Source organism: Mustela nivalis (assembly GCF_964662115.1).
Source record: "Mustela nivalis genome assembly, chromosome: 20".
Classification (NCBI taxonomy): Eukaryota; Metazoa; Chordata; class Mammalia; order Carnivora; family Mustelidae; genus Mustela; species Mustela nivalis.
Window position 1 is genome coordinate 18892846 of NC_139039.1, and position 18297 is coordinate 18911142.

General features: G+C 43.3%; 2 protein-coding genes across 3 annotated transcripts in view; both read right to left on the reverse strand.

Annotated features, from left to right (window-relative positions):
• The window catches only part of PDGFRL (platelet derived growth factor receptor like), a 67840-nt gene extending 66599 nt beyond the window's left edge, over positions 1–1241 (reverse strand). The window contains exon 1 of the mRNA XM_082715608.1: positions 1029–1241. Within this exon, the coding sequence (XP_082571734.1) occupies positions 1029–1083 (55 nt within the window). The 5' untranslated portion in view covers positions 1084–1241. The remainder of the gene's footprint in view (positions 1–1028) is intronic.
• Positions 1242–11202: 9961 nt separating this feature from the next.
• SLC7A2 (solute carrier family 7 member 2) overlaps positions 11203–18297 on the reverse strand; it is a 70245-nt gene continuing 63150 nt past the window's right edge. For both annotated transcript variants that reach the window (XM_082715605.1, XM_082715604.1), the window contains exons 11-12: positions 18133–18241; positions 11203–16596 (exon numbers count right to left, since the gene is read on the reverse strand). In XM_082715605.1, the coding sequence (XP_082571731.1) occupies positions 16400–16596; positions 18133–18241 (306 nt within the window). In that variant the 3' untranslated portion in view covers positions 11203–16399. The remainder of the gene's footprint in view (positions 16597–18132; positions 18242–18297) is intronic.

The following is an 18297-nucleotide window of genomic DNA, read 5'->3' on the forward strand; positions in this document are numbered from 1 at the left end:
CTAGAATATGGGGGGGGGGGGCACAAATGCCTCCAGTTTCACGGGAAATACAGGAACTGCTGAGGATTGAGTAGTGGATAAAATGTGAGCCAGGTTGAGGTGGTTCCAGAGTGAGGTTGCATAATAGCAAAAGCTGCTTTCAAGTAAAACTAAGCAAAAATCGCGGCTGTAGCGGAGGAATTCCGAGGGAGGTTCCAGGATACCAGGATGTACCCAAGGGCCAAATGTACTATACCTGTAAATAACACTGTTTGAATAAATAATGGGGCCAACCCAACAAAAATCTAAAGTCATATATAAACATAGATACAAGAATACATACACACATACACAAATAAAGCCTGACCCTGGTTGTGAGTCTAAACAACGGGGTGAGCCCAGGGGAGGCCCACACTCAAAAAAAGTCCAAGAGGCACTAGGGAGCTCTTATGCTATACAAAAATGCATTTTCTTTATCTTTTCCCTATCAGTTAAGAAGTGCTAACAGCGGCTGGATTTTTTGATTAAGGAAATCTTGCAAGATTCAACCCCAGGGTGGTATACGAAAATAAATCAAGGACCGCCGCGGGAGGAGGAGGACACTTCGAATTTTGCTCAAGAATCAGCAATCGCCTTGCTGGGATCCTCAGAAGCGGAGATCCGGGGAGAAGGCGCGCGCGCAGAGGTGGCAGCGAGCCACCGCTCCCTGCTCCGGCCGCCGCCTCCCAGAAAGACACGTTGACACTGGGGGTTGGACCAGGCGCTGGCGGGGGATGCTCGGTTTGCCCGCCAAGGGCTTCCCGGGAGCATCGGTGCGTTCCTAGTGGGGACCCTAAGGGAAGGGGTAGTGGCCATCGTTCCCGGGGGAGTCCCGAGGTGGAGAGGAGAGAAGAGGCAGGTGCACCGGGCAGGGCCAAAGCCGAGCCTTGGAAGGTCAAAAGTTAACAGAAGGAGCTGGTTGGAGGACGGTCGGCTGCGGGAGGGTGTTGGTTGGGGATCAAAGCTAAATGAAGGCACAAACCGGGTAGTCCCCGCCCAGGGTCACTCACTTTCCTCGAACGCTTCGTGCAGGAGCAGAAAACCAAGCAACAGCCAAACCTTCATCTTCAGGGCAAAGGGCGCACGGGCAGAGGTGCCGGGACCGTGGTCGGCGGAGCAGCCGACAGCACCGGGCAAAGGCAGGGGCGCAGGGGGGAGGCGGCGGGCGAGGGGCGTGTCGGGGCGGGCGTCTGGGACGCCACAGCTGGAGGATTCGGTTTCATGAGATGGAAACCAGTTTGGGGGAAAAGTTGAGTTTTTCTTTTCTTATTTATTTATTTTTTTTTTAATTCAACGTTATGGGACCTCTCCTGCCCCCTAGCGGAGCAGTGGAGAGAGGCGCTTTTTCGTGCGCGGAGAGGAAGGGGCTAAGGGCAAGATGTCCATTACAACAGTCATTTCTTGAATTTCTCCACCTGGGCGTTTCACCAAGTTTATTGACTTCAACGAGGCCCGTGTAATCCTGTAGGTACGGATGGAGTCTTATTTAACCATAATTATCCAAATAACACCAACACTCTCAGGCAGCGCCAGAATGCCCTGTAAAAAGTGCCCTCTAAATATTTTTTTATTCCCAGGTTTGTCCCTTGGGCTAACAAGACCATTGTCCTCAGCAGTTTTTGCTGTTCCTCCGTATCTGGCCAGAAATGGGCTCTGCACCCAGCCCTGTTTCTTCTGGGCACCGGCATTTTTTCAGCTGATGAGATGTTAGAATCCTGGGGTTCCCAAATGTGGAAGCCGGCCTTCCATTAGAGGGACCCTCAGCAGGCCAGCTCCTTCCTTAGTTTCTCAGCAGAGGTTTTGGAGAAATAACTCTAGCCTTTTTGTTCAGAAGTCCCATTACCGTGCAGGACACTCAGTTGGGTGTATGGGAGGGGCTGTGCCAGAAAACAGTTCCAAGTAATAGCCTCAGTGCCTCTGGTCTCCCAACACATACAACATATCTTTCTGGGGTGCCTGGGTGGCTTGGTTGAAGCATCTGCCTTCAGCTAGGTCATGATCCTGGGGTCCTGGGATGGAGCCCTGCATGGGGCTCCCTGCTCAGCAGGAGCCTGCTTTTCCCTATCCCTCTGTCCACACTCCCCCTGCTTGTGCTCCCTCTGTCAAATAAATAAATACAATCTTAAACAAACTAACACATTTTTCCTTCATGAATCAAAATCAGTACCATGGGCTTCTTTTAAAAGTACTATCTCTATTCTCCCAGGAAGCTCCTCAGTTCTAGCAAACTCTTCCCCAGACTTCAGGTTAGGAAACCCAGAGGTTCACTGGTGCTCCATGAACCCTTCTGTATGCTTCTCAAAGCATGCTAAGGAGGTAAGTGAAAGGAAAAGGAAATAGTTTTGCAAACCAAAATATCCTCAAATGCTCCATGGTGTAATATAAGCTACTAAGAGTGGCGAAGTTGAGAGGGGTGAGAAATCGTGCAGGTTGGAGGAGTGATGGGAAATCTCGGGCTAGGGCTCGACTTTGGAAAGCAGAGGAGAAGTGAGGGGGCAGGTGTGCCTCTTTTCTGATTCCTGGGCCAGTTCTTGGGAGAGCGGGGACCAAAGCACAGAGCGGGGACCAAAGCACAGAGCAAGACCCGGCCAGGCTGGAAAGGTAGTTTGCTATGGGAGTAGTGTGGGAAGGAGACTGAAGCAATAGCAGGTCCACAGAAGGCGGGCTGTGGTGGGGTGGAGAATTTAGCATTAATGAGCCCCTCTGCAGAGAAGGTCATAGGTTTCTCAGCTTGCAGACCCCTATGATCAAAGCAGCTTGCAGGTACAATCCCCCAGTGAGCAGCAGGGTCTAGACCTCTAGCCCACTTCATTCCAACATTACTATTCAAGTGAACTTGATTCAAAATAACAGGAAGAAGACTTCTCCCTCAACACTGAAGGCAACGAATTCAGCACAAACCAGTATTCATCAGCCACTTAATGCCCAAGGAACCAAGAATTCCACCTACCATCACCAGCTCTGGGGCCAACGTTGCTCCTCCTTGGGTGCCGTGGAGAGAACAGTTGCCAGGGAATACGGGAGACCAGGGTTCGGGTCCTAACACCGCCGCCAACTCCCAACTCCTCCCCCAACTCCCGTTCACCTCTCTAGATTTAAGCTCTCTCTTTGGTAGAGGGAGGGAACTAGATGATTATTTCCACATGTGTCTACAAGGTGTTTGCTATTATGACGGTGGAGACCTCATTGCTATCGTACGGAGTGGATACCGTGAAGACAAGCATTTGAACCACCATAATGGGATGCGTCTCCTTGTGGGGAGCACACACAGGAGTGCTGAATCTGCCTGGTCTGCCCCCACTGAGATCCCTTTTCATGGGGACTCCACGACGTTGACAACTTCACTCTTACTGGGTGTCGGAGCCTGGGTTCAGTCTACATCTCCTCTCCCCGACTCCCCATAGTCGCCAGGCCCTGCCTGGTCTACCTGCTGACTGCACCAAGGCCACCCCTCTTTGCTGTCATCCCTCGCCCCATAGCCTCCTTGTTGGTCTCCCTGCCCCTTCTTTTTGCATCCCAACAATTCCAGCAACCACATCTGTCTGTGCAGTCAAATGCTCTACCACTAACAACATCTGTCTGTGAATGATACTCTAAACATCTAATGCAATTGAAACTCTTCAAAAGTCCTCTGGGAAGGCTGAAACTCCCAAGTTCACTGCCTTGCTGGTCTCTCTGGCTGCCTCCCTTGGTGCCACTCTCTGTCATGTCCTCCACACTACCGGCACACCGCCTTTACCCGCCCCCAGGCTTCACTGTGGGTTTGCTGCTCCTGGGACTCCCTCTGCCCCAAATAGCCCACTCCCCTGTTACATACCTGCCTGCTCTCTCACCACACCCCAAATCCTGGCCTCTCTTGCCCTCCAAAACTTGGCTCAGATCTTGTCTCCTCCCAGCTGGGCTTCGCCCTTCTCTCATAATGGAAACTTCTATCACAGCATTTAGAACAAAAGGCAGAATTTAGTTGTGAATCTAGCTATGCTTCTTTCTCCTGCACCATTCTAGGAGTTCAAAGGTAGGAACTGTGTCTTATTAAATTTTGTATTCCATTACCAGTTTCTGGAAAGTAATAATTGGTTAGGAACTTATTCTCTTCCAGGCAGGGTGTAATCACTGTTTCTTATTGATCCAATCAACAAGCCTATAAGGTAGCTTCTGTTGTTAGTATTGTCCCCATTTTATAGATGAGGGTGCCCAAAGTTAAACTTGTAGCTAAGTCATAACCCAGGTTCTGCCTGACTCCCAGATCTGTGGGTCTAACCCCTCACTCTACTCGCTAAAATGAGCTGCTGAAATCACTACGGATAAAAGTTGTCCAACGGGGCCTGCCCTATAAACTCGAGATACCACTCAGTTGTCTCTCTTAAGCTCCTGAGACTAGCAGTGAATACACCGTGACTTGCCTCAGTGTTGCACAAGACGACAGGGCAGCCAGATGAATGGAACTGCAAACCCTTCCACGGAGAGAGGAAACACACACCCTGTTCCCCCTTTTGTAGGAGCCGGAAGAGCAGGTGGCCATGGAAGCAACCATTAGAAGAACACAGCTATAATTTTAATGAATTGTTAAGAAGCCGAATGCAGACTGGAATGAAGCTTGAGAATCTCCTGGAAGCCTCAGACTCCAGAAGAGTCCAGATACACTCAGGAGCTCTTTCCATCACCCCTGCGGGTTGCTGGTGAGGAAGAGCAACCAGATGGCCCCACACAGGAAGAGACTTGGCATTAACGACGCACTGCACTCAGTAGCTCCACCTGTGTTTTCTTTTTTAAAGAAAGTTTTTTTTTTTCTTTAATTCCTCAACCCACTTAAAGATACTTAAAACTTCCACAGAATTATATAGGACAGAAAATGACAAAAATAATAAAAACGGCTTTTCATGTCCCCTACCCTTCCCACTAGCTATGAAGGGTTTCAAAGGCAAAATGCACCACAGCTTCATTGCTGTCCTGTTGATAACTAGTTTGGTTGTTTAAAAAACTCTTTTACAAAAAAAACAAAACAAACAAACAAAAAAACTTAACTAACTGTTGTGATCCAAATATCTAGATGCTCACGAGTGGTCATTCTACAAGAAGTGAAGTGAAAATGAAATTATTCAGCCAAAGGTCACGATCTCTCATATTTTTGGTGAATGTTGCCAATTTAACAAGGCTGTCCCTGCTGACAGCCAATTCTGCTTTCCTCTGGAGCAGCCCCCCCCCCCCGAATCACGCTACTCAATGTTTATAACCTGGAGTGGGGTGGGGGTGGGGTGGTCTCATTATGCTCTTTTTTAAAGAAACGATTTCATTTACTTATTATTTATTTGAGAGAGAAAGAGCACAAGCCAGAGAGGGAAGAAGTGGGCACAGGGAGAAGGAGAAGCAGATTCCCAGCTGAGCAGGGAGCTCAGTGTGGGACTCAGTCCCGGGATCCTGGGATTGTGACCTGAGCAAAATGGCAGACATTTAACCAACTGAGCCACCCAGGTGCCCCTCCTTATGCTCTTTTAATCCCCTTTCCTTTTGTTACTATTGAGAACGAGCGTTTTTTCATGTTTTTTATTAGCCACTTGTATTTGCCTATTTTTGAAAACCCGAGTTATTTTGATTACTTTCTTACAATAGTAGAATCTTAATATATTCTGGTTTGTAAGCTCTTTGGGTGTTATACATATCACAGACATTTGCTTCTAATCCTTTTCTGGTGTTTTAGTGTTGCTAATGGTGTCTTTCTTCGAACAATTACAACCAATGTTTAAGCAATTACATTTTCAGCAACTTTCATGGCTTCTGAGTTTTATATCTCCTTAGGTAGGTCTTCTCTGCCTCTGATTATCCAACTCTTTTATATTTTCACCTAAAATTTACATAATTTTGTTTTTATGTTTGGTCTTTAACCCCATCTATATTTTTTTTCTTTTTTTTTTTTTTTTAGTATTACAGATTAGAAATCTAATTTTATGTGTTTCCATTGTTTGGTTAATGTCACATTATTATTTGTTAAATGATTGGTCCTTTCTCCATGGTTTTGAGTAGACTTTTAATGTGTATTAAATTACATGTGTACGTGGGTCCGTTCTGTTTTATTCTATTGATCTCTTCTATTGATCTTTATTTGTACCTATAGAAATATCAGAATGCTTTAACTGGTACTGATTTATAGCATGTTTTGTCATTTGTTTTGGCCTCCATCATTGTTCTTTTACTTACCATTGTACTTTTCTCTTCTAGATGAAGTGTGGAATCAGCCTGTCAATCTCCATAAAAATTTTATTGTTTTGATGATGATTGCATGGAATTCATGTTCGGGGGAAGAATGGTTATATTTACAATATTGAGTCTTTCCATCTGGGAATATTATAATATGAGCTTTCACCTTACTCAAGTCTACTTTTATGTCCCCATTATATTTTAATAATTGGTTAGTGCTGGTATTAGGACAACGGTTTTAGAATTCTACATTCCCAGGTATATTTTGTCCAATAGTCTTTAGCTAAATATTGGCTACCTAAATTTGTTTGTGTGAGTGTATGTATGTGTTTGTGTTTAGCTACATAGCTAAAAACCTATATAGTTATATTCACATAGTTATATCTTTTCATGTGTCTTGTTTGTTAATAATAAGCAATAATAATAAGCAAGGCTTATTTCTTATTTTTACTTGCTTTTTTATTTTGCTATTATGAGTGACGTTCCCCCAGTGCCTTGTCAAATTGGTTAACTGGTACATTGAAAATAATTTTGGAATTCTGCTTTCCCAACTCTTGAGGCAAAGTTGAGTATCTACACTTATCTGAAGTCTGCGTTAATAGGCTGAACTGTGTTCCCTCCTCCTTTCCAAATTTAAATGTGGAAGTCCTAACCTCCAGTACTTCAGAATGGGACCCTATTTGGAAATACGGTCTTTAAAGAGGCAATTACATTAAAACGTGGTCATTAGGGTGAGTCCTAAACCAAGATCACTGGTACTCTGCTGAGAGTTAATGTAGACACAAGCACAGGGGGAAGACCATATGAAGATACCAGAAGACAACCTCCTACAAATGCAGGACAGAGGCTCGGAAGAAACCAACGCTGCCAATGCCTTAATCTCAGACTTCTAGCCTCCAGAGCTGTGAGAAAATAGATTTCTGTCACCTGAGCCATGAGTTTACGTTACTTCGTTAGGACAGCCCTAGGGGACAAATACTCCTTGAGGATGGGAGTGGAAGTTACAAGAAGTATAGGGGCTTTTCAAAAACACGTACCTGCTTCCTCACAGACTTATTATCCTTGAAGGAGACAATCTCAGGATGACTGAATTTGAAAAGCAAAACTGCCAAAATTGTACATTTTATGGGTTGTATTTCACTATTAAAAACCCAATGGCTTCTCTTGGGTGAGAAAGATTATTAGAATCTGTTTGCCTTGGTCTTCCATTCTTCCTCCAACAATTGCTGGGATATTGGCCAATCAAAACAAGCATTTTCTTACAGCTCCAAGTCAAATACAACTTGAAGCCTGGTTTCCTAAGGCGTGATTAATTATTGTGCGTTTGTGTCTGATCACCTTAATGGACCCTCTTACTAGTCCGTAAAGCTTTCCACTGATTTTTTTTGTTTGTTTTGTTTTTGTTTTTAGATAAATGATCATATTACTGGCCACAGCCACTTTCTGGTTCTTGGTTAGCGGCTACCTGTCTACTCCCTCCACCTCACTTGTAGGGCAGGCTTTCATGTCGGTCGCCCACCACACAGCCTCAGGAAGCCCAGAGCACCTCAGGGATGGGGCAAATGCAGGAGCCCATGCCTTCTCTGAACCATTAGATACGGCCTGACGTAGGAAGAGGATGCTGCAAACACAGCAATGGCTCTTTAAAAATGGTGTCCAGGTGGCGCCTGTGGCTCAGTGGGTTAAAGCCTCTGCCTTCAGCTCAGGTCATGATCCCAGGGTCCGCGGGGATCGATTGAGCCCCACATCAGGCTCTCTGCTGAGCAGAGAGCCTGCTTCCTCTTCTCTCTCTCTGCCTGCCTCTCTGCCTCCTTGTGATCTCTGTCTGTCAAATAAATAAATAAATTTTTTTTAAAAAATGGTGTCCAGGGAACCGGCGTGACCCTCGGGAGGAAACAGCACTATTTGAGGGAAGGTGTGTTACTGCCTCTCTTTGAAAATCTGGGACAGCAGAGCCCCTAGCACTGGATTAACAAATGCCAAGCCAGAGAAGAAAGAGGAGTGGCAGACGTCACAGACATCAGGAAATAGAAGAGAGAAGTGAGTGGGTCAGGGGTGGGGAGTAGGCTGCGCCCGGAGACTTGGGTCTAGAGAAGTAGATTTTTTTTTTTTTAAAGATTTTATTTATTTATTTGACAGAGAGAAATTACAAGTACACTGAGAGGCAGGCAGAGAGAGAGAGAGAGAAGGAAGCAGGCTCCCTGCCGAGCAGAGAGCCCGATGCGGGACTCGATCCCAGAACCCTGAGATCATGACCTGAGCCGAAGGCAGCGGCTTAACCCACTGAGCCACCCAGGAGCCCGAGAAGTAGATTTCTTCCCATCGTCTTTAGAAGCAGAGTTGTTACACAATGTGTGTCTCAGGGATGCAGAATCAGTGATCCCTTCAGGTTACCCAAGGCCAGAGTTCAGCACCTCCATTATGGTTTCATTTGTGAGTTATTTTGCATGTTGCCTTTTCAATATAAATCTTAATTAGTAACAGTTGTCTATTACTGCTTCGTTCTGAAAAATCTCCCTACTCCTCTGCTCCCTCTACTCTTTCTTCCCCTTCAAAGTGGTGACTAGCACCAGGAATTTGTTAGGTCAGCGAAACAAAAAAAAAAAGTCCAAAATTGGGACATTTCACTTCTTGAACTGGTCTTCACTAACTACACAAATATAACCAAGAAGGACTCTCGGGTGGCTCAGTCTGTTAAGCAGTAGCCTTCAGCTCAGGTCATGATCCCAGAGTCCTGGGATTGAGCCCTGAATCAAGTTCCCTGCTTGTGCTCTCCCTCTCTCTGACAAGTAAAGAAAATCTTAAAAAAGAAAGAAATATAACCAAGATGACTATTTTTTAAAATTAATATTTCGAGGTTTAAGCAGGAGCTAAATACAGCTTTAAATAGTGGTTTTAGATACTGCTCTGGAAATCCAATGGAATGCCCATCTCTGCTGATGTTCCCACAGCTTCTCCTCGGGAGACATGTGGGGATCCCAGAAATTTAGTTTACTTAAAATAGATGGAGCAAGCAAAAGAACTTTCTTAGCTTAGCTCCAGGATATAGCATGCTGTAAAGATGTATTGTCTGTTGGTAACAAGAGCCTTTAAATAATGGGTAAACGCTAAACGAAAATGTAAGTGACTTAAAACCACCATCCTCTCCTTTGTTTTTCTTTATTTTTTCATCATTTTATTATTTTCTTTATTTGATGGTAAATGATCAATGATCCTGTGCCCATTTGTTTTCTCCTACTTCCCCTAGCTGCTCGTTTTCTGAAAGTGTCTTCTATCGGTCATTTGCACCTTGGTGCCAAGTCAATGTTTCAGTTCCAAGAACATTGTCAATTTAAGTCTGATTTCTACCGGGGTCCTTGCTTGAAGAATTCCCTTGGTCCTGGCTTGAAGAAATGTCAGATGTCAGTGCAGTGCACAGACAGGGAAAGATTTTGGAGACCCGGAGACTCAGCTACTGGGAAACTTATGTTCCCCAATGGTGTAGTACTTGTGAGTTAAGGGATTCAGAGCCCAGGAACAAGCGTGCTCCTCATCAGGGAGGTTCAAGCCCACCTTGAGCTGTAGAGCGCTCCTGGGTAGTACAGGCCTGTCTTGTTTTCCTCTTCATGTTGGCTGCTCCAGTTTTATTTATTTTTTTTTAAATATTTATTTATTTGAGAGAGAGAGAGTGCAAGTGCACACATGCATGTGAGAGCAGAGAGAAGGGCAGAAGGAGAGAGAATCCCAAGCAGACTCCACACAGAGCTCGGAGCCCGCCCAGGGCTCCATCCCGCTGCCGGGAGATCATGACACGAGCAGAAACCAAGAGCTGGACACTTAATTGAGGGAGCCCCCCAGGCGCCCCTGGCTGCTCCAGGTTTAGTAGAGACCAATGACTCTCTACCCAGCGTTTACTGGAAAAGTTCAGGTAAATCAGTATTGAGCTGAGTTTCTCTCTGAATAGTTTCACCCCTACTGCTTTGACCTACCCCAAAAGAGAAACTGTGATAATGCGTTATTTTGGTATGTCTTTGAGATTTTCTTCTCTGAGACATTTTATGGGATGAAATGAATCACTTTTTCCACACAGATGGGGACTTTTCAGTACACTCTCCTAGCAATCTGAGGGCTTTGAGCCCTTCACCTGAAGTGCAAGCCTATCTGTGGCCTTCTTTAGAGAACACTAGGAGATGATGTTCTTATCGCTGGGGTTCCTGGCTGGGCCCACAGCCCAGACACAGTTCCTGGGGCATCACTTCCTTCACATGGGGCACCCAAACCTAGTAACAATCCTAAAGGCCAACAATTAGATAAATCAGGGTTTAAGGTTTCTGCTTGGTAAATACTTTGCTCTTTTAGCTTGGTTTTCAATGTTGGTTATACTGATACTACAGTTTTCTTAGTTCAACATGGTTTACCCTCCAATTTATTAAAATTAATGGGAATAAAATATATACACAAAGACATTTCAAAATAACAAACTAATTCAAGAGATTTGAAATTTAATGTAATGTTGGGCCATGTCAGAAAGTGGAGTCCTTCCTCCTGGTCAGAGGTTAAAGAGGGTTGAAGTTGGTAGTATTTCTTTATTATACTATAAAAAATGTGTTAGTTGTACATAAATGATCACCAATTATTAAAGGCTATGATTTGGTAAGGGGAATATTGAGGAAGGAGCTTCCTACAGATAAAAATAATGATGAAGAAGTTGACGGTTGATGTGGGAGGATCTCAGATGTGTGGTCCTGGGATGGCATGCTTCCGGAACAAGTGATTTTTTTTTAGGATGTGCCACGTGGACTAAGAGTATGTGAAAACATGTATTTTTATCCTACAGGATATGGTAGTCCCCATGTAGTCCACGGCTGCCAGGTGAATATTCTGGATGTTATAATCATTTCAGTTTAGAGGGTACCATATTTCTGAGCTTTAAAGTTCCCCCAATTTTTTTTAAAGATAAGTGTGAAATGTATGCTTTGGGTGTGTGTGATACATATGCATATTCTATTATTACAAGTTGTATTACAATTTATTTAAAAAGTACATGGTCACATTGGAAAGCCTATTTTACAGTGGTAAAGCAGCAATGGTTTTTATTTATTACAATTCTAAAAAATAATCCAACTTTGTAAGTAAAAAGGAACTCTGATTATCATTGAGAACATTTAAATTTGAAATTATCTACTAAACAGAAAATCTTTACATTCAGACAAGTCCAATGTATCTGTTGGCTTTTACAACATAGAATTTCTGTAGGGTTTTGGGCCCTATCAACAGTTTCTGTTACGTACAGGGACAACAAAATCGAGCAAGAACACAATGGGGCAGCCCTTGTGGACACCGAAGATGAAAAGCCCGTCAACCTGGCCTGGGCCAGAGAACCTCATCGTGCTAGCAATACAAGCTCTCCACCAGCTGAGCCCAGGCCCATGCACTCTCCACCACGAGGCTGTCCTTGCCCATTCGGGGGTTGCAGTGGGCCAGACCCTGTGGTACCAGTTGCAGGAACCAGCCATCCTTCCCACGAGTCATAGACGTTCCTTATCATTGACCTTGTCGTGTCCCTGGGATATTCAGAACTGAAATTAAGGACCCAAACTCCTACCTCGCATGGGAATCTTTCACTCCATACCCCATCCTGTCATCCCAAGACCCTACTCAACAAGGGTAGCTATGGACGCTTATGCTTTGCAGGCTGCCTGATCCTAGAACCAGCCTGGGCTCTTGGTCATGATCCCCATGGGGCACCAGTGGTCACAGGAGGTTCTCTTAAGGCCAGAGATAATGGCAGTGACTTCAGCCATGGTGACTGTAAGCTTGGTATAATTACTCGCAGCCAGTAAGGCTGCCAGTTGGGTTGAACTGTAAGAAAATGCACTTGAGATCAGTAAGACTAAACTGTGTACATATAAGCAATAATGAATGCTACAAAAACCAACAACCACAAAAACAGAGCAGGCCTCTCAAAAAATCCAGAAACCAGAAATTCATTTAAAAATGCTTAAATACAATTATACAAAGGGGGGGGGGAACCTCAGCTAAACAACAAAGTCAAGCAAACTGACTTCCAAATCTACATGGCTAAAAAACAACCTGTGCTGAACTTTGGTACTTTTTTCCCTTGATATTTTAGGACATGTGAGAGAATATAAGCAGAAACTATACAGAGATGGCACTAAAAAAAAAAAAAAAAAAAAACAGAGATGGAAAAAAAAAAAAAACTAATCCCCTTCTCTCTAAAATTCACGTTCATCATGTGAATTTTAACACTCCTTGATGTTCACGCTAAACCCAATCCTTTGAAGTTCTGTGGAAGTGGTAGTTTGGGTATTAATTACAGTTGCTTGAAGCACTTTGGGAGAAAAATCATAGAACATTAGGAACAACATCAGAGGGAGAGCTGGAATCTTGGCACAAAGTCATCGCCCTGATTTATGAAGGAAGAGGACTAGCCCTGCTAGCCTGGCATTCTCGGCACTCGAGGGCAACAGTTTTTCTTATTCTCCCTGTTCAGCACTCAAATCAGTTTAGAAAAGAACTCGGTAAATATAGAGTCTGATTCAAAATAGGTCGAACAACTATCTGCAAATACCCAGGACTCAGCAAATATTGTGGCTAATTTTTAAAATTTAAAATTTTAAGAAGTTCAAAAAGATCTTTTATTCAGAAAATGAAAAGAGAGGCTTTTTTTTTTTTAATATATTTTCGAGGAAAAGAGTTCTGCAAGAGATATTTTCTTCTAATTATGGTTGTTAATAGTAAAGTTTTAAATATATCAATACTAGTTTTTCTTCAATGTATATATCCCAAAGGATGTATTTGGTCTTAACGAAGTTTTCTTGATGTTTATCTCAGGGGGAAAATGTGAGTAAGCAATCATCTGCATTTCAATATTTATCAAAAGTTGTAAGTTTTCTCATACACAGGGCTTGAACTTGAATTTGTATAGCTACCTTTTTAAATGTAAGGTAGGCAGGGACTTTCTGTGGTTATTAACAAATCTTCTTTTCCCTTCTGTGAATAGTATAAAATAAAAGTGCTCTGATATGAAGTTTCTCATTGAAAATATTAAGAAAGCGTATTTCCTCCCATCCAAGTACTAACCAGGCCCGACCCTGCTTAGCTTCTGAGCTCAGACGAGATCGGGCGCGTTCAGGGTGGTATGGCCTTAGACAAGAAAGCGTTATTTCCTAATGTAAGAAAGAAAAGTAATTTAAATGGTTCTTACTCAATCACAATTAAGAGAATGTGTGGTATGCATTTTTTTTTTCCCATTTCTGGAGAGGTGTTAATGGAAGTGTGATGGACTACCAGTCACATCTGCACCCAAACATCTTGGTAATCCTAAGAAAGTAAAAGCAGTATTTTGTTCCAGAGGTTATGAATTCGGATGCAGGAATAGGGAGGTAGCGAAAGAGTTGACAGAATTAGGTTTTACTAATAAACACAGAGCAAGACAGAGATGTCAGAAAAGGTGCGCCAGAAATAAGTAAACAGAAAAACCCAACACCTCCTATCCCTACTCCATTTCAGATTATAAAGCACCTGTTACAATGGACTAGAGTTTAGTGATTCCACATTAGATACATGATAAATATATCTTTCTTAAAGAATCTATAGAAAATATCATACATATAAAATTGCTGTATATTGCAAAATAGTTTAAAACCTAAAAATTTTGTATAAGCATACCTATCAATATAAAACATTATTTTTTTCTCCACATCAATTGGGTTCTTTTATCCATACAAATGCTATCATCTCCAAAGACCATCATAAACCCAACTGACTTACACACTATTTGAAATACACAGACATATACATATATATACACACACTCATACAGAGATAGAAGCACACATTTGAGTCCTCACAGAAAAAAAGCACAATCACCAACACAGCATCTTTTCATAGATATTTGTGTTTGCAAAGTGTTTTAATGTGGAAAAGTAAATTCCTAACTAAATTCTGCTCCTAATTGAACACAGTGGGCTTAAGAGTTTTAGCTGCCTATCACATTCTAAATAAGGTTCTTGATTTTTGTTACAAAGACTCAGATATTTATATATGAAAGTCCTCGTGTTCCCTGTGTGAAGGGCCTAGTCTAGATCAATTAGAGAAGAAAAGGGGGTTCTCAGCCTAATACTAGAACAAGGATTTAGGATCATGCCTACAGTCCTTACCAAAATCGTTTTACTCCTTGCATATCCAACTCTTCCTCTCCAGAAAAAGCATGCTTGAAAGAGAATTCTGGGTCTCAGATTTTACCAGGCACCCTGGCAATAGTGGAATGTCAGTACTGAGCTCTAGATCAGGGAGGCTCCAAGACTAGCAGCCGGAAACCCACGCTTTCTCTCTGTTTATCTGATATTTAGTCACAGTAAACTCTTGGTTAGAACGATCACAACTTGCTTTTTAATGGCATCAGTAAAATAATCTCTTGGAAGAGCTTTCAGGAAACAAATGTTGTCCTTGCGTTTTGGATTAAGCTGGTTAACTGGTGTGCTTGATTAACATTTATCCTGGGAATGTAACCCATCTGTGTGTAAGTACACAGCCCCTAGCCTCACCCAGCAAACCATTTAATTATTTGTAAGAAAGCTAATTGATGAGAAGCAAAGCACTCTGCAGGTAAAAAGTCCACTACGAGAGAACCCTATGAAGTAAAATAGAGTAACTAGAGAATCTTACATAGAAAAACAATTCATTTACTCCTAGAAAGGTTACTGTGCTATATGCCTTTAATTTAATTAGGTTCATTTTTCTTTTTTGCTTAAGGTTTTCGATAATCCTGTATTTAGCCCACATATTTTATCCCCCAACCACTGGGAATGGGGTATTGACAGATTTACTGTGGTCAATTAAAAGTAAGTGAGATAAAAAGTGCTAAACAATTTATAGGATGAGGGGGAAGGAAAACATCCCTACATGTTTCCAAAAGAAACATCAAAGGCAAATTAGATCCAAACCCCTCAAACTGGGGCAAATGCAACTTAAGATCCAAATAGGCACTTTAAACTCAGAACAGGGACACTTCCTCTTCTTGTATCTCTTTGTTTTTTCCACTTTGGCACGTAGTAAAGACATAATTTGCTAGTGCAGCCCCTCCTATCTAGGACAAGACAAAATACTAGGAAGAAAGGAGTGAATTCTGTACCTGAAAAGGTTTTAAGAAAAAACTGAACTGTGATTAGTTATTAAGTAAAGGAGAAAAGTGTAAAACGTTCGGCCAATTGTGTGATCCGGGAAGACTTTACTGGCTTATTTTATGGGACATTGAAGACCAAGTTGCTTGGTGTCTCCTTATCCAAGCGTCTGTCTGACTCTGATTTCCAAATACAGCCTCTTCGCTGCCACTCACACAAGCTTTCCTGCCAAGGGACTGCTTTCCTTTTCTAGCAGAAAGGGTCCCAAGTAGATCACACACACTGTTCTCAAGCCTCTGCCAGGACTCAGGGGGAGTCTATCATTCACACGTGGAAGGACTGGTTCTCTCAAAAACCACAGCAGTTGCAAGGGGCGTCCTCGGGTGACCCAGAGCGCCGCCCCCGCCCCGGGTAGCCCAGCAAACACACTCGTGGCTGAGGTTTTCACAAATGGCCATACTTTGTGGAAGAAAAAATCTGGATTAAACCCACTGCTGGCATTGATAAGTTCTAGAAAAGGCTCATTTCTTATCTCCTCCTCTTGCTCCTGACCAACGACAGATACCAGGAAGGGTAACTGCATTTTGAGCATGTTCTAATCAACGTTAATGACAGCTAATAAGGAAAAGCCACGGTTATTTCCCCGAAAGCACCAGGCACGTACAAAACACCCTTCTAGTCAGTGATCATTTCCATTTCAGCATGTGCAGTATATGCCGCCCATTAATGACAACACCAGAAAAATACCAGGCGCAAGAGTGAACCACAAACAACTAATAACATTCATTCACCCCCAGGTACACATACACACGTACACACACGCTCCCACTACTTGAGGGATAGTCATCGCTGAGGAGAGAGCTTGGGAGGTTTCCCCAGGTACACAATTCACCATCTGAGAAGGTGCTGTCCGGGTGAGTGAGTATAAGTTAGGGGAGCTACGTCTGCAGGAAGGCCACGGCAACCCAGTGCGATGATGACAGATGATGACAGCCTGTCACGGTTTACTCCACGTAGGACACGTACGGTACGACTGTGGACCAGCCCGGCCCCAGCCGGCGTTAGCATTCGCTCGTCTTCTCGTGGAATATGAAAGGTAAACTGAGGTTTCTTTGGTGCTGGTCGTTGGCTTGAATGGCGGCTTTTTCTTTCGCTGCAGCATTGATGTGGTCTGAGGAAGCCTCTTCATCGTCTTCCTCCTCTCTCGGGTGACCCTCCAGGCTGTGTCTAATACCGTAAGTGAAGTAGATCAGGAAGCCTTTCAGAGGAAAAAAAAAAAAAGAAATCCATGTTTTAAGTATGTCAGGAAATGACAATATGGGAAAATGTAATATAGAGCTTAATGGGGTTTTTTGGCCTTCTCTTTCTGGGCTCTTTCAGGACAGAAGGCAAGGACAGAAGATCCCTGCAGAAGGTCCCCGGTAGATGCTTTCCCAGTAGAATGTGCTTTTGCATTTTTAACACCCAATCTCTGTAGCATGTTTCTCTCAATTAAGGGTTTTTCAGGCACTTGGGCTGAAAAACTTGTATTTATTTTCTCAAACTCAACACTACACTTGAAACAAAAGGATGTGTGGGGGAGGGTAAAATCTCGATTCACAGCCCCGACACAAGCAGCGGGTTGTCTGAGTCATAATCGGGTATTTTGGAAAATGTGCTATGTGTAAACAAAGGGAACTTGGCTGGGCCTTAGCCATGTTACTGTCACCAGGAGAGGCCAAAGAGGGGCACTGGGTGGCTCAGTGCGTTAAGCATCTGCCTTCGGCTCAGGTCATGGTCCTGGGCTCCTGGAATCAAGACCATATTCTCATGCTGGGGAACTGGGGGGCTGGTGCCTCGGGTCACAGAATATGGGCAAAACTCTAGTGTGGGTATGGGGAGATGAGCAAAACAGAGATTAAATCTCCCATCAACTCAAGTAGACTGGTGGCCTGAACTTGAAATTGAATTAATTTCTACCCAAAGCAAACAATCACATACACAAGAGCAAAACTAGGCTCATTCTTGCTCAGCCAAAGGGAGGACTGTCAAAACGCACACTCTTCAACTCCCAAAGTGGCCCAAACCAATGTAGACTTAGGACTCATCTCTCCCTGCTTCACCTTACAGACATGTCTGCTCACATTTTTAAGACAAGTGATCAGTGCGTTACATCGAATGTAAACTCTCATTTTCCAACTCAATTTTCACATGGGAAAGGAATCATAACAAAAAAACCATGTGGTAGAAATATAAATAAGCTCACTCATCTTATTTAATGCTAAATCCCAAGGTTCAAATAATAAGAAATTTAGATAACAAAAGAAATTTTGGCTATCAGCTCATTCAAAATGTCTTCAAAATCCACTGGGACACTGGAAAGAACTGAATTTGGAATCAGAGTTCTATACTGCCATCCACGAATTTTATCTTTTGCCTTTTGGGTGTTTTATTTCTCACCCATTAAGTTGGAGAAAATGGAATCTACAAGGTTCTTCTACAGGGTTACTGGGAGAATTTAATCTAAAAAAAAAAGTATCACATTTAGAGAAGCACTCGTTCACAGGTCATCATTCCACACGGGTTACACTAATTCTCTCTCTCACTGTGGCCCTACTGGTAGGTGGCTCTGCTGCTTCAGGACAAGTATCACATTTAGAGAAGGAGTCAGATAATCTAAAATTTAGGAAACGAAGAAACTGACAAAAACCCTTTATTTCCAAGAAGGGGGAGAGGATGCACTTCTCTAATCACAGAGCACGAAATCGGGAAGACAGAACCACGGTTCAGAAAGCTACAACATTAAAGGACCTACCGAGTGCCATCCAAATGCTAAATCTGATCCAAGTGTCTGCGCTCAGCTGGACCATCAGGTAGATGTTCACCAGAATGCTGAAGGCTGGCAAGAATGGTAAGAACGGAACCTAAGTGGGAAAAACACCCTCTTCAATATACTCAGATTTGGAAAGCACATTCTCCA